This window comes from Hemicordylus capensis, chromosome 1 (assembly GCF_027244095.1).
Source record: "Hemicordylus capensis ecotype Gifberg chromosome 1, rHemCap1.1.pri, whole genome shotgun sequence".
NCBI classification, from domain to species: Eukaryota; Metazoa; Chordata; class Lepidosauria; order Squamata; family Cordylidae; genus Hemicordylus; species Hemicordylus capensis.
The window spans coordinates 202606891-202621079 of record NC_069657.1 but is presented as its reverse complement, the minus strand read 5'-3'; the positions used below and the strand labels follow the sequence as shown (position 1 = coordinate 202621079).

General features: G+C 46.9%; 1 protein-coding gene across 9 annotated transcripts in view; it reads left to right on the top strand.

Annotated features, from left to right (window-relative positions):
- The window catches only part of CCDC141 (coiled-coil domain containing 141), a 219678-nt gene that overhangs the window by 40620 nt on the left and 164869 nt on the right, over nucleotides 1-14189 (top strand). For all 9 annotated transcript variants that reach the window (XM_053269076.1, XM_053269067.1, XM_053269057.1 and 6 more), the window contains one exon: nucleotides 3225-3416. In XM_053269076.1, coding sequence (XP_053125051.1) covers nucleotides 3225-3416 — 192 coding nt within the window. The remainder of the gene's footprint in view (nucleotides 1-3224; nucleotides 3417-14189) is intronic.

Genomic DNA, 14189 nt, shown 5'->3' with positions numbered 1-14189 from the left:
AGCTAGGGAGACCCTTACTCACTATCTCTACTCCCAATGCCCCTAGTGGTCATTAGGATAGTTGGTGCAAAAGGCTGATGCACTGGAACTCCATATCCAACATATAAAAATCGGAAGAATCTACTGCTACGCTAAGGCTCAGTCAGATCTGCACAGCCATGAAGCTGAATGTAGCTCACCAGCTATGTATTATGGCTTTCCAGGTTCTTGTCAAATCCTTTGACTTTGGTAATCTCAGGGCTAGAAGCAAAAACAGATGGTTTCTTGATTCCTCAGTAGGTTGTATTTGGTGTTAGTGGCCATAGGTTCTGCAGGCCGGAGATAAATCCACCCTGAACTGATAGGGAAATGGTTGCACCTCTGCATAGAATCCTTGTGTGGTAGCCCTGGAACAGATGCTTCTAGAATCTGAAAAGATACTGTTTTGGGATGCTCAAATAACCCTAATGCTAATAACATGCATCTATGTATTTCAGTGCACTACCAATAAAGATTAATGTTTGGAGGAAATCTTAGCTTCAGCTTCGCCTATTTGTTTTTTGTTTGTACATAGTTCATATTTCAAATACTAATTAATAATCAGTGACCCTTTCTTCATTTTTTATTTTACATACAACTATTAATCTCTTTTTAAAATTAAGCAACAATAGTACCATTATTTTTGGAAAGTGTTTCCCCTAGCATTTCTTTTAGCGAGGACAGATGAGCAGCCTATTCAAATGCAACCTATCACCGGCACAGAGGATACGTGGGCGGTGGCTGGGGAGAATCTGGAGATTATGATTCTGCATTTAGCGCAATGATGAATTAGTGTTCTATTATTTCCTATTCTCAGTTCAGCCTCTATCAGGAGAATTTCAAATCTTCCTATCTTCAGTTCTTATTACAGTCTGCATCAGGAGAATGAGTTATCCTAGACTTTAATTTGCCTATTACAGGTTCCTCTTTTCATTATACATTCTTACTGATAGCACCAAATGTAACAGCAGAAATTGGCACTTCATTCATCCATTGTCATGATAAAGACTCAAGATGAAAATAGCCAAACATAAATCAAATCTCTCTCTAAGGCACTCTGAAGATTTCAAAATGAATAGAAAATGCCCCACTTGTTACTCTTTATGGTGAAGACAGTAAAAGAACAGAAAGTCAAAGAGCTTATTCTGATGCAAACTTATATACTAGTTCTATTTGAAGAATGTAACCATTAGAGCTTGTTCCACAACACCGTTCACATTCTTTGATTCCAACTGCTGCAGGATCTATGGTAACTAAATGCAAAGGAGGCTCCCGCCATTAACTAATAGCTGTGTACATACATACAAGTGGAGCTGCCTTGTACTGAGTCAGACTGCTGATTCATCTAATCTAGTATTGTCTGCTCTGACTGGCAGCATTTCTAATGTCTTAGGCAGTGATCTTTTCCAGCCCTGCAACCACATAAACTTTTAACTGGAGTTGTCAGGGATTGAACCTGGGACTTGCAAAGCACGTGTTCTACCAGTGAGTTATGGCTGCTCCCCATAGAATGTGCAGAAGATGGAATTCTGGCGGGTGCAGTTTGATATGCAGGGGTGACAAAACTTGTTACTGCTGAAATTCCTCCCATTACACTGTTAAAGGTACAGTTCTTTGTTTAGCAGCCCTATCCTCCTTTGTATCTGGTAACTATAAAGTCCTCAGTGATGGTCTCATTTCCTTTATAATATAGAGACATGTGGGTTGTAATAGAGTGCCATAGAGAAGAGGGTGGTAGTAATGCAGGTCAATTAAACTCTCCATTTCATGACCACTGCAGCCTTCTGCAAAAAATCAAATGCCTTTCTAACAAGCAGGGGTGTAGCTAGCCCATGTGCGGCTGCGGTGGGCGCCCCGATAGCCCCGCCCCCTGCGTCTGACATCAGACGCAGGGGATAGCCATGCCCCCCACGTCTGACGTCAGACACGGGGGCGTGGTCTGGCTCCCGAACGAGCCTTGAGGCTCCGTTCGGGAGAAGCAGCTTAACTGCTGAAGGGGCCGCATGGCCCCTTTGGCAATTCGACAAAGGCTGGTGCTGCGTTCGCAGTGCAGCCCAGGAGCAGCTCTTCAAGAGCCGCTTCTGGGCTGCGTTGTGAACGCAGCACCAGTCTTAGCTCCCGAAGGGGCCGCGCGGCCCCCGCTCAGGAGCTAATCTACCGCCCCTGCATCTGACATCAGATGCGGGGGGCGTGTCAGGGCCGCAAATGGTGGCTCCTGATTGGGCACGGCTCGGGTTCTTTGAACACGTTTGCCCAATTATAGCTACGCCCCTGCTAACAAGTATGAGAACTAGAAACATCCTCTTGCTTTAAAATAAGTTAACTCTGATATTCTGGTTTGCATGCCAGGTACACAGCTCTGTTGCCAGATTTGGCTTTTTTAAAGCCAAATTTTGGGTTATGGCCCATTTGACTCACGCGTATACCCCTTAGGTTCTGGCCACCCTGGACACAGTCCAACAACAGTTAGCCACGATAACGTTCTATTGAAAGCTGATATCCCAACTCTTGAAGCACTGGTGCAACAAGAGAAGAACAGTGCTTCTGAAAACTTCAACTGACTCAGCTAATTTTGACAACCTCTCCTTTCCCAGAAAGAACCTAAAATATGTCCTAAGGGTTGTGCAGCCCTCAGGGGTGTATTTTTGGGTGAAACTGAGGGCTTCTGGGGGAAGGGGAAGTTTTCAAAACCTACACACGCTAGCACCAGTGCAGCATTCGTCTGAACTCTTCAGTAGTCAGGATGTCAGCCATTATCTCTAATGGAAACTAGTCACAACTAACTTTTGTTGAATTGTGTCCAGATCTAGAACAGCTTAAGCAAAAGAGCTCTACTGTTAGATCTATTCCACTGAAGTATCTCAAGGACCACCTGCACTCATTCAGTCCTACCCATCCTGTAAGGCCATCTGGGGAGATCCTTCTTGTATTGTTTTGTGCGCTAGCTTCTTTTAGTGGTTCATTGCGCCATTGCTGTCTACCCTGCTGCGTTTATGTTTGTATTGTTGTATAGTTTATTTTTCCTTTTAATTTGTATTCTGTCTTTGAAATAATTTGATGGAAAGGAAGGATTAAAATCTTTCCAGTCAACCAACCAACCAACCAACCATTCAGTTTATTCATGCAGTTTTGACAAGACTTGCAGTAGTAATTAAATGGGCATTCACAGCTTTAAAAATGTTCACATTCTTTCCCCTCTTTTTCAGCCTATGGAAGACCAAGTTTGCGACCTGTTACGTGAAGCAGACAAAACTGCAGCAGAAAACAAAGATCAAGGACAGTTGTATGATGCCATGGCGGAGACACTGGGAGATGCTTGGGATTCCCTGGTTGTTGTTCTAGAGAAGCGCAGGATGCTTTTGAAACTTACTTCAGATTTTTTTGAAAATGCCCTGGAGGTTTGTATGCAAAAATCAAATGCTACCTAATTCTTAAGAAAAGTCTATAGTATCCAAAAGGATTCCATTTCTGGTTTTTTGCATTCCTTCATTATACTAGAGGGAAAGAAAAGGAGGATAATCTCAGCTGCATTTCCACTTTTCCTTGAAGGGGAATGATTGATTTTAGATTATATCTTGTGAAGTGATATAACTAGGGGTGTGCAAGACTTGTATTTTGCAATGCGATTCGCACTTGAATCAAATAGCAAAATATTCAAATTGATTCATTGAAAGAATGGCCATTGCTGGCTGTTTCAACAAATCATCTTGAATGAATCAAGTGATCTGGCCATAGGGAACTATGGGGAACACTAATCACCCCATTGTTCCCTATGGACACCAAAGTGAGATGGTTGGTAGAGCATGATGGATGCTACCTACCACTCAACCCAAACAAGAAATGGGCAAGCAGGTGATTTTTTTTTAAAAAAATTATCTCCCCTCCAAAAAACCCACATAGAATTCTATGGGGTTTGGGGGGAAAGGTTAAAAAAAATTGACCACTTGCCCATTTCTTATTTGGGTTGGGTGGTAGGTAGCACCCATCATACTCTACCAACCAACTCACTTTGGTGTCCCTATGACCTACCCATGGGAAACAATGGGGTGTTTGGGGTTTCCCATTCTTCCCTATGGTCGAAACATGCAGAGTGCACAAATTTTACAACCTTGCTTTGAAAAATACTGCAGAACACAAGCACACAGTCCCTCCCAACACAGAACACCACATTTTGCCAAACACACAGTCCAGAAATGGCCAAAAAAGAATCACTGACCCAGAATCCACTTCCAGCAACAGTTCCTGCACTGCAGTAACACCATTAGCACAAGTTACTCTCTCACACACAATTATGACTCCTTAGCATTGCAACAACTGCCACAGCAGCACCCTTAGCAGCTAGCAAGCATAGCCATAAGCTCAATTAGAACACAATCAGCTACCTTTTGACTTAGTACACTTTGTAATGAAGAATGAAGATTGCAGAGTAGAGCAGAGCAGTTCTTGAAGCATAAGTTAGTCTCAAGACCAGATATGGAACTCATCACAGCAGTCACAAAGAAAATATTACACACAGACACATAGAGCTGAGCTGCAACTGTCCATTTCTCACCACATCACCATCTCACAAACAGACCAAACCATAACTCAAGGAAGGAAGGCATTCAAGTTCTGCCTTTGTCAATCTGAGATCCAGCAAAACCAGATAGTTAACAGCGAGCAATAGCACAGCAAGCATATTATACTTAGTGCTGAGAAAACCACAAAATCAAACCTTCCTTCCATCCTGCCTGCCTGCCACAGAGAAACAGAATGACAGAGTAGTCATGGCCTGATGGACCAGTGATATGACAAAGAAACACAGTTTATACCATGAGAAGAAATCTTGTTTCTTCTCTTATTCTCCAGCATACATCTCTGCCTTGACCGTGTCTGATAGGGTTGTGCGTTTTGTTTTGTTTTCTGTTTTGTGTTTGGCCTGAATCTGAAACACCCCCATTTTGTTCTTTGTTCAAAATCAGCCAATCCGAAACACCCCAATTTTGTTCTTTGTTCGAAATTGCAAAATCCAAATCCGAAATGTTTTGGATTTTTAAAAAACAGCCCCGGGGCAAAACTAGTGGGTTGGGGTGGTAGTGCCCATTCAGAGATGTCAAACACAAAATGGAGACTGATTCAGAGATCGCCACAAAATGGAGGTCCAAAACAACAAAACGTTTTGTAGCCGAAACAGGGAAGTTTTGTTTTGTGTACAAAACTTTCAGATTTGGAAAATGGGCATTTTGTTTTGTCTACAAAACACCCGAAGCAGCCTGTTTCGAGTACAAAACATTTTGTACCCGAAACGTTTCGCACATCCCTAGATTACACCCTGGGCTCAGGGCACTAATCTATCTCATCATCAGCCTTGGAGGTGGTGTGTGTCAGCAGCACTAATGGACAGACTGTGACACATCTGGGTTTGGGTTTGGTTGGCCAAGGTGGGGCAAGCTGCCAGTGGTGTTGCAGTGGTTGGGGATGCCCATGAGTCACTCATCCTCCATGGTTTGCTCAGGCTAGCCCAGCAGGAGGTTGGCCTACAGGAAAACCAGCCACTCCCCCACATCAGAATCCATGCATTCATGATGGGATGTCACCATGTCCCCAGCCATAGAAAATACCCTCTTGTTCTGGATGCTTGTTGGTAGGCACAAGAGGAACCAAATCCAGTCAGACTTGGTGATGTGTTGCCCAAAACTGGATTGGCTCCATCTCCCAGCCTGCCACTGGTGCCTGCAGGTACTGCAGCGTGCACACTGTTCAGCATTGCTGCAGGGCTCGGTGGGCTCCTCCCATACCCTTGGCAAGGTGCTAAAGAACCCCTCCATGAATCACCAGATGGAACATGGAAGCAGAACTGCCAGCTCACTTGGCCCTGCCAGGGACACCATTCTGCTTGACTGGGAAGCAGTGGTGATGCTGCTACTAGGGGTTGACTGCACACTAGCAGTGGGCACTACAGCACCCTCATCTGGGTTGTTCCCCAATCTCCTCAGCTTGCCTAACCTCTTTAACCAGGAAGTCCCTCCACCTGGGCAGCTGGGCAGAGGTGACTGCTGTGCCCTTCATCCTTGGGTCATATAGGCAGGACAAAACATGCACTGCCAATGCACACAAGGGTGTCTTGAGCCGATTCACAACTCCAGTACTCAGTCGACCTGCCAAAGTGATTGCTTCCACAGGGGTCAGTGTGGACTGGATCTCACCCATCATTTCTCTAGGCAAAGAGCAGCGGGCAAAGTCTGGCTCAGCATTGCTGTCTTGGCACACAAGCTGTTTGTGGCAACAAATAATGACTCGAGTGCCAAGACAACCTCAGAAAGAAGCACCCATTCCTGGTTGGATAGGTCACACACTTCCAAGCCATGCCTCCTTGCTAGGTCATGGATGGCTGCCCCTTGCTACTGCAGCTGCCAGAGCAAGAGAAGGTGGAGTTCCACCGGGTTGGAATATCCTGATGGATCAGGTGTTCAGGCCCGGCTCAAAATGCCTCTCCTTGAGCATCTGCCTACCTTTTTCACTCTGGTGGAAGAAAACTGCTATCTTGTGACAACTCTGCACAAGAGCAGCCATGGCAGTAACAGGATGGTGCCCTGGGCCTTCAGTGGAGATGTCTTGCCCGGCCGCAGCCCCAGAAGGGCCAAGCGCATCCTGCACGGCCAAGTTCAGAGTGTGTGACACAAAACACATGGACACAAACTGGCCATGCTCAGCTACCTTAATTATGTTGGCAGTATTGCTGGTGACCTTAAACCCTTGGCAAAGGTTTCACTATCCAGACAAACTCCCCCCACCACCTGGCGATCCATGGCCTCCATCATCTCATCTGCCGTGTGATCAGTGTCCAGCACTTCCACATGCAGCACAGCCCACCTGTGCTTTGCTGCATGGGAGGGGCTAGCCACGCCACCACCAGCAGATGTCCCTTCACTCTCCTGCCCCCCCCCCAGTGCACCATGAGGGACAGGAAAGCCGTATGCCTCCTACTGGGGCCGGTCCAGAGATCCGCAGTGACGTGCGCGCTGGTGTCAGGCACTGCTGCATGCAACAGCCCCAACATGGCTTCCCTTCATGCCCAGTACAGGAAGGGCACCATCTGCTGAAAGTGGTGCATGAGGGGATGTTGTAGTTGGGGACGAGCAGTTGGAGCAGCTGGCATAAGCTGGCGAACTTGAATAGCTGGTCATCCAAAGCGATCATCTCCCCAATGGCCTGGGTGATGAGAGGAGGCTCTGGGTGACCAGACCACTTGCCCACTGACTGCACCTATCACACAGGCAACTTCTCCTGCTTGGGAGCTGGTGCCCTGGTGCTACTTGAGTTGCCCTGCCACTACTTGTCACTACACCAGGCTCATTGCTGCCTACAGGAGTATGGACTTCTGGGTGAAGCCATCGCAAGTGCTGCAGAATCCTTGTCATCATAAGATGCTTGGGGTCCTTACCCTGACTGACCTGTGTCCCGCAGTGGATTCAGGCAGCCCTATGGTGTGGGTCACCATGGCAGAGCTCAAAGTGGTCCCACACCAGGCTGCTATCTGTCCAGGGCTGTTTTGGTGGTGGTGGTGGTCGTACTGAGGCTGCAGGTTCATTCTGTGGGCCACCAACACCATCTCCCTGCATCCGGGGCTGAGAAGGTCTAGGAAGCAGCTGCTCCTGTTCCTTCTCAGTCTCTGCCAGTTGTGGGGGGGGGGGCAGGTTTGCGCTGCCAACAGGGTTTGGGGAGGATGGAGAGAGTGATTTGGCTGCTCAAGCAGCTGATGACATCTCCCTCTCTGCTGCCATGGGAGGAGCATCTTTCCTGACATGGGAGGGGCCCCCCTCAATTTTATATATTTTAAATCAGACGTTTCATATTTTTAGCTTAATATTTTTAATTGTGCATTTTTATTGTATGTTTTTTAACTTTTGTAAACCGCCTCGGGGTTGTTTTTAATGAAAGGCGGTATATAAATTTAACAATAAAAATAAATAAATTCTATCTCAGCCATCACAGGGAGCTGTGTGGCAGGACTAGGCTCCTCTGGAAAGGAGAGCCTGCACAAAATTACATGAGTGGGGTCGACTCATGGAGTAGACCCCTCTTGCTGTCACCCACCATGACCCAGCAGCATCACCCTTCCCTCTGCCTGCCACTCTGCTCCTGGCTGTGCTTCGCAACCTCCTGGACATCTTGAGGTTTTAAAAACACTGATGGTGGAGAGAGAAGTGCCTTTAAGGATGTATGGGTCTGGGGGTGGTCTATTTATGCTCCATGTTCCACACACAGAAACTAGAAAAATCAAACCCCCTCCCCCCAAAAAAGAAGAAGCAGGCTTTATTTGAGGCGGGGCAGCACTTTTCTTTTTTTTGAGGGGACCGAGCAACAAAGGGAAGGCAATGGGCAAAGTCAAAGAGAAGGCAATGGGCAGGGGATTACTGTGGCCTCTCTCTAACCCAAACCCAACTCTCCTGCCCTACATTTTCCAAACTAGGCCCTATATAAAGAACTCTATATGTTCTATAAACTGACTGGGGCAGTGGGGTTACTGTCTTTTGCTGGGGTTAGGGTTCTTTTGCTGGAGTCTGCCAGGTGTTGCTCTCCGATGCACTCTTGGGCCGAGCAGACACCAGCTTGGGGGAGGGCAGGTGGGGACCAGTCAGGCACCCACCCAGAGGCACTCTTACTCTTGGACTTGTGGGGTTGAAGTCCAGGGCCTCCACAGACCCTGGCGGCCCCCAAATCCTTTTTAGCCTGTCCTGGGTGGTGTGGTTGCCTGGCAGAGCATGATGATGCTTAATTTGCAGGGGAGGGGGGCCCCTCCAAAGTCCTTTAGGTCCAGGCTCCAGAATTACCTAGCTGCACCTCTGCACCCACCCACCCAAACAATCAAAACAACAACAAACAACCCCCCCCCCCAAGGGAAATGGGGAGAACCCGACAGGCTGGGCACCAGACAGAACACACCAGCCTACAAAAACAAAAAAATGAATCCACCAGGCACACATACAGCAGCAGCAAAGGTGCAGCTTGGGGCTGTAAAAGGGAGGGGGAAAGCAAAGTTCCCAGTTATTAAAGCCACTGGGGGCCACAAACAACAAGAAGAAAAATGCACAGAAAGTGGGGGGGGGATTCAAAGCAACACCCAGTTAAAGCCACGTGGGGGCTGCTGGTAAAACTAAAAAAGGGGGATGGGGGGTCATCACAGCACCCCATTTAGTAAAGCCACTGTGGTCTGGCTACAAGCAAAAATTGAAAGCAGTGCCCAGTTAAAACTGGTGGGGCTTGCTGGTACAATTTTTTAAAATTGCGCTCTTATCACCAGACTTGGGGGCACTGGCTCATGGCCTCTGTCTTGTGGAGAGGCTCCAAATCCTGTCTCGGGGGGCCTCCAAATCACCCACCCAGTCCTAGCGTACCAGCCCTCATGGCCTCTGTCTTGTGGAGGGGCTCCAAATCCTGTTCCGGGGGGCCTCCAAACCCAGCCCCAGCGCACCAGCCCTCATCTGTAGGAAGGGGATGTGTGAGGGGAAACTTTCCCCCTTTGCCCAGGGCATGCAGCAGCTGTAGCAAAGGTGGGGGGAGTGAGTGGGGGTGAGGAGGGGAGAATTTCCCCTTTTACTGGGATGGAGGGCAGCAGGCTCCTTCCAGCTCCCCTCCCAAGTGACTGCATCAGCCTCTCACCTCCCTGCTTCCTCCACATGGAGGAAGGATGGAAACGGGCTGCTTAGCAGAGGCGTGAGCCCATGCAGTCACTTGGGAGGAGGGAGGGGAGCTGGAAGGAGCTCACCACCCTCTATCCTGGTAAAAGGGGAAACTCTCCCCTCTTGGCTCCCCCCAACCTCCCTGCAGCCGCAGCTGCCACCACTGCATCCCATCCCACCCTCCTTCCCTGGGTAAAGGTAACAGTTTTGATGAAAGGGAACTCTCCTCTCTTTTTCTTTCTTAATTTTTTTTTTTTAAGTGGGGGCCTCGTGGCGGTGGGAGGGTCTCCGAAGCCCTTCAAGTCCGGACTCTAAAATTACCTAGGTATGCCACTGGTACCAGCAGCCAATTGTTGGCATTGAAAATTAAGAGGGCAGGGGATGAGAGGGACAGATAGGCCCAGGAGGCACTCTCTGTCTCTTTCTCCACTCACTGGGCCACGCAGGCAGGCCACCATCACCACCACCACCACCAGCCTCTGCTTCCAGTGCTTCTGCTGCTATAGTGTCTCTCTGATCCTTATCTCCTAAGGCACAAATGGCTCTCTGCCTCCAAGGAGACCCTTAAATACATTTTTAAAATTCCTCCTTTGGCCTCTGCCCTCCTTGCTCCCTCCTCCCAGCCAATGGGGGCACAGTTGCCCATGAAAACACTTGATTTGTATGATAACAAGCCAACCAAGAAGCAAGGCGTTCTCAAGCCAATGGGAAGCCAGTGCCAGAAAACCAATCAGCAAGCCCTCCAAGATGCCACTTTTCATACGAAACACTAGAAATGGGGCAGATTACATTCGAACTTGAATTAGGCCCTTTATTCTAGGAGTGATTCAATTTGAGTTCAAATCACTCGAGCTCAAATTTATTTGCACATTTCTAGTTCTGACTGCCAAAGCTCTGCTTATCCCTGATCAAGCCCTTGCCTCAGATGCAGGAGGTTTTAAAAGCAAGATGCCCTGCAGGCTGAATGACACTTTCAATAGCAAAAATGGGCCGGAGGGATCCCAGCTGCCTGTCACTTCTTCACTGCAAAACAAAAGAAGAGGGCGGAAATCATTTAGAGTGAAGAATTCTCCCACCTGCTGTTCTTTCCTTACAACCCTTCAGCTGCTTTCCCCCAGATGACACACAAGCCATGCATCTGGGGACAGGCTTGGAGGAAATGCTGGTGAGGGGTATTTTGAAGAAAAAGGTGGGCAGATGAATGGTTAAACACCCCCCGCTCCCCGCCCACACACGTGCCACTTCTTCCCTGCCATTTGCAACCTTCTGCCATAGCTTTGCAGTGGAGAAGCCGTGGCCAGGATTTCTGGCCCATGTTTTCTGCTGAATATACATTGGCCCTGAGGCATAATTGCTCCTCCAGTTACACACTGGCTCACCACTTCTTGCATTCGGAGCTGAGCTAGACAGCATAGTTCACCAAAAGTAAATTTAAAAGATCATACACTTCCGAAGAATCTTTCTCTTCTCTAGTCAAAGGCCTTCCATTCTACTCGTTTGGGGTAGAAGAATGAGCTCCCATCCTTTCCCACCCCAACTTGTTTGCTGAGCAGTGCTGGACCACCACCCGCTGTTTGAGAACTGTGGCCCTAATGGAAGGTGGCAAGATTCCAAAGGGGCTCATGTTTCTAGTTCCTGCCGCCACTCCTGCAGCCGCCGCCATGGGCAGGGGTGTAGCAAGGTTGTAGTGGGCCCAGAGACAAGATTTTAAAATGCCCCCCCCTCACTGAAGCTCAGCTTATGAAGTAAAGAAATCTTAAATGAGGCTGAATAGTGGTAACAAAAAGCATAGTATGTGGACGATGCAAGCCATTTAATGGTACTAGAGAAAGATATGCTGTTCTAGTAGCTCCAGGTCTTATACTCACATCAATTTCGGAGGATGAATACAACTGAAGGAAGCCCGGGTGGGTGACTTGCCTCTGGGGGCCCCCCAGGGCAGTGGGCCCCCAGTCTCTCCTTGCCCTATTATAGTTACTCCCCTGGCCATGGGATTCCTTTGAGCAGGGTGAAGGGATTCTTCTGAGCAGAAGCCTAAAAAGACTGGCAGGGAGTTAGCTATACATTGTTTTCCTGGCCAGAGTACTGCAAGGCAGCAGGAGTGGGACCAAGGCTCAGGCCTTGTTATGTCATAAAATATCTGCACAAGGGACAAATGGGAAATGTCATATTCACGTAAAATGGAAATACTGGAAATTTCTCACTGGAATGTTTTGCTTTAAATGACAAGATGTGATTATGTGTAATCTTTGTTTTATTATGATAAAGTGCAAGCTTCATCTCAAGGATATTCTTTAATGAAAATCAGAAGTCAAATCCCAAATGTTGAAGGATAATGGATTTGTTTTATATCATAAAGATAATAAAAACAGGGTGGAACATGAGGAAAAGCAGCCAGAACAGAAGACTTATTTTTCATCATCTTTCTTAATTTCATCTGAAGTTTCAACATTCTGAACTTCAGAGGTTTGCTTTATTATTATTATTTTTTACTTTAGCAATTTTACTTAGCAGAGAAAGGGCAAAGCTGCTGGATATTTGGCCGTTTAAAAATGCAGTGTGAGATTAGAAAATAGCAAAAGGTATATAAAGACAGGTGTCATTGAGATAACTACTACCTTGCACAAAGATCCGTTGACCCTCTTGAGGATATTGGCCATGCTGTGTATGCGTGTGTGAGTAAGTAAGTGAGAGCACCCTCTATAGGAGAGCCTCCAACAGAAGTCATCCCAGTATGACAAAAACCCAAACCCTTACTATTAGGTAGGATAAAGGTGATTAATTCATGAAACATGCCAAATTGGGACTTGGCAAAATATTTCTTAGGGGTTTTCAATGTAATGTTATAATGTGAAGTAACACAGGTTTCCAAACTGTGGTACTCCAGATGTTCCTGAACTACAAATCCCATCATCCCCAGCTACCATTTAGTGTGACTGGGGATGATGGGAGTTGCAATTCAGCAGCATCTGGAGTACCACAGGTTGGTGACCTCTGCTGTAATATACCTTATGTGTCATGACCAAGACCTTTTGGATACTACAATTGGTCCAGAATGTGGCAGAAAGGTAATTCACTGGTACCTACTGTACGGAGCTTATAATACCTGTCCTTAGGCAACTTCATTGGCTCACAATTGGCTTTCAGGTACAATTCAAGGTGTTGGTTTTGACCTTTAAAACTCTAAAATATCTGAGCCCAGGGTACCTAAAGGATTGTCTGCTTTTGCCTTGCTATATGTTCCACTTCCTTCTGAAGGTAGGTTGATTGCCCTGAGGAATTTGGGAATCTTTTCAGTAGTGGTCCCGAATTATGGACTCCCTGCCTAGGGAGGTCCATATGGCCCCTCCCCTTCCCTCCCCTCCCCTTCTTAAGAAATGGGTTAAAACATTTCATTCCAGAGAGCTTTTGAAGTGGATAGGTGGTTTGCTTCTGGCCTGATTTGGTTGGTTTTATATTGGATTTCACTGAGTGATTTTTAATGACTGTATGGATTGTTAAACTGCTCTGGACACCTTTTTAAAGGCAGGCTGGAAATAAACAAGCAAGTAAATAATAGAACATTTTGCCTTTGAGCAGTTTTGTCCTTTCACGATTCTTTCTATTAGGACTCTCTGTTAACCATAATATAAATTGGAAGTGTGCCATGCTCATTATTGGATTAGAAATAAATGCAGATAGTGTCAAGCCTTGGCATCCTTCTTATATTACAAACATCATAACAGCAATTATTTTGTCTATAATAGGCCTTGCAATAAATGACCCATGGCCCTTTGGACCCAATTAGATATGACAAGGGCAGCCACATTTGTTGTTCATGTCTACCCCATTCACATATAATGTGGGGCAGAGGATCTAAGCTTAACAATAAAAGGTGCCACATGAGGGGAGGTGAACCCTTCCCACTTAGTCTCCTTGCAGTCTGTCACTCCAGGTGTTTTTCTTCCAAGCTGGCTTTAGTCCTTGAAATGAACTAGACTGGAAGAAAGTGCCTGGTTTGTCCTACTGATGGAGGTGAGCAGGGGATGGGAAGATCCAGTGCCCTTCATTTGCATGCCACCTTTGAGGTGAAAAACCAAACGTCTCAGGCCACTTTGTACATGAATTGGAACGGACATTTGAATAAACAAACGTGGCTGCCCCCATCAGGTCTTCTTTGGCCTTTATCCAACTTGCTAAGATTTTCCTCCCAGAAAAATATCCATCCTTCTCCCTTAGCTTTTTGAAATGGCTAATCTCCTGGCAAGGGGCAATCAACATGTTATATTTATCACAAATAAGTTGCTGGGAACAACCTCTGTGCAACTGTTGCGCCATAAGCTGCTCATCATATGATTTGCCTGAATCACATGGATACCTTCAGCATCAGCACCAACTGTCCCTAAGAATCCCTAAGAATGTACAGGCTGGCATGGAAACGCTTTACGCATGTTGCGAACCACATGACCCGTCTGGTCAGATCTGCTCAGATGGTCCTTTTGTCGGTCCCCGATTTCCGAGAGGTTCAGG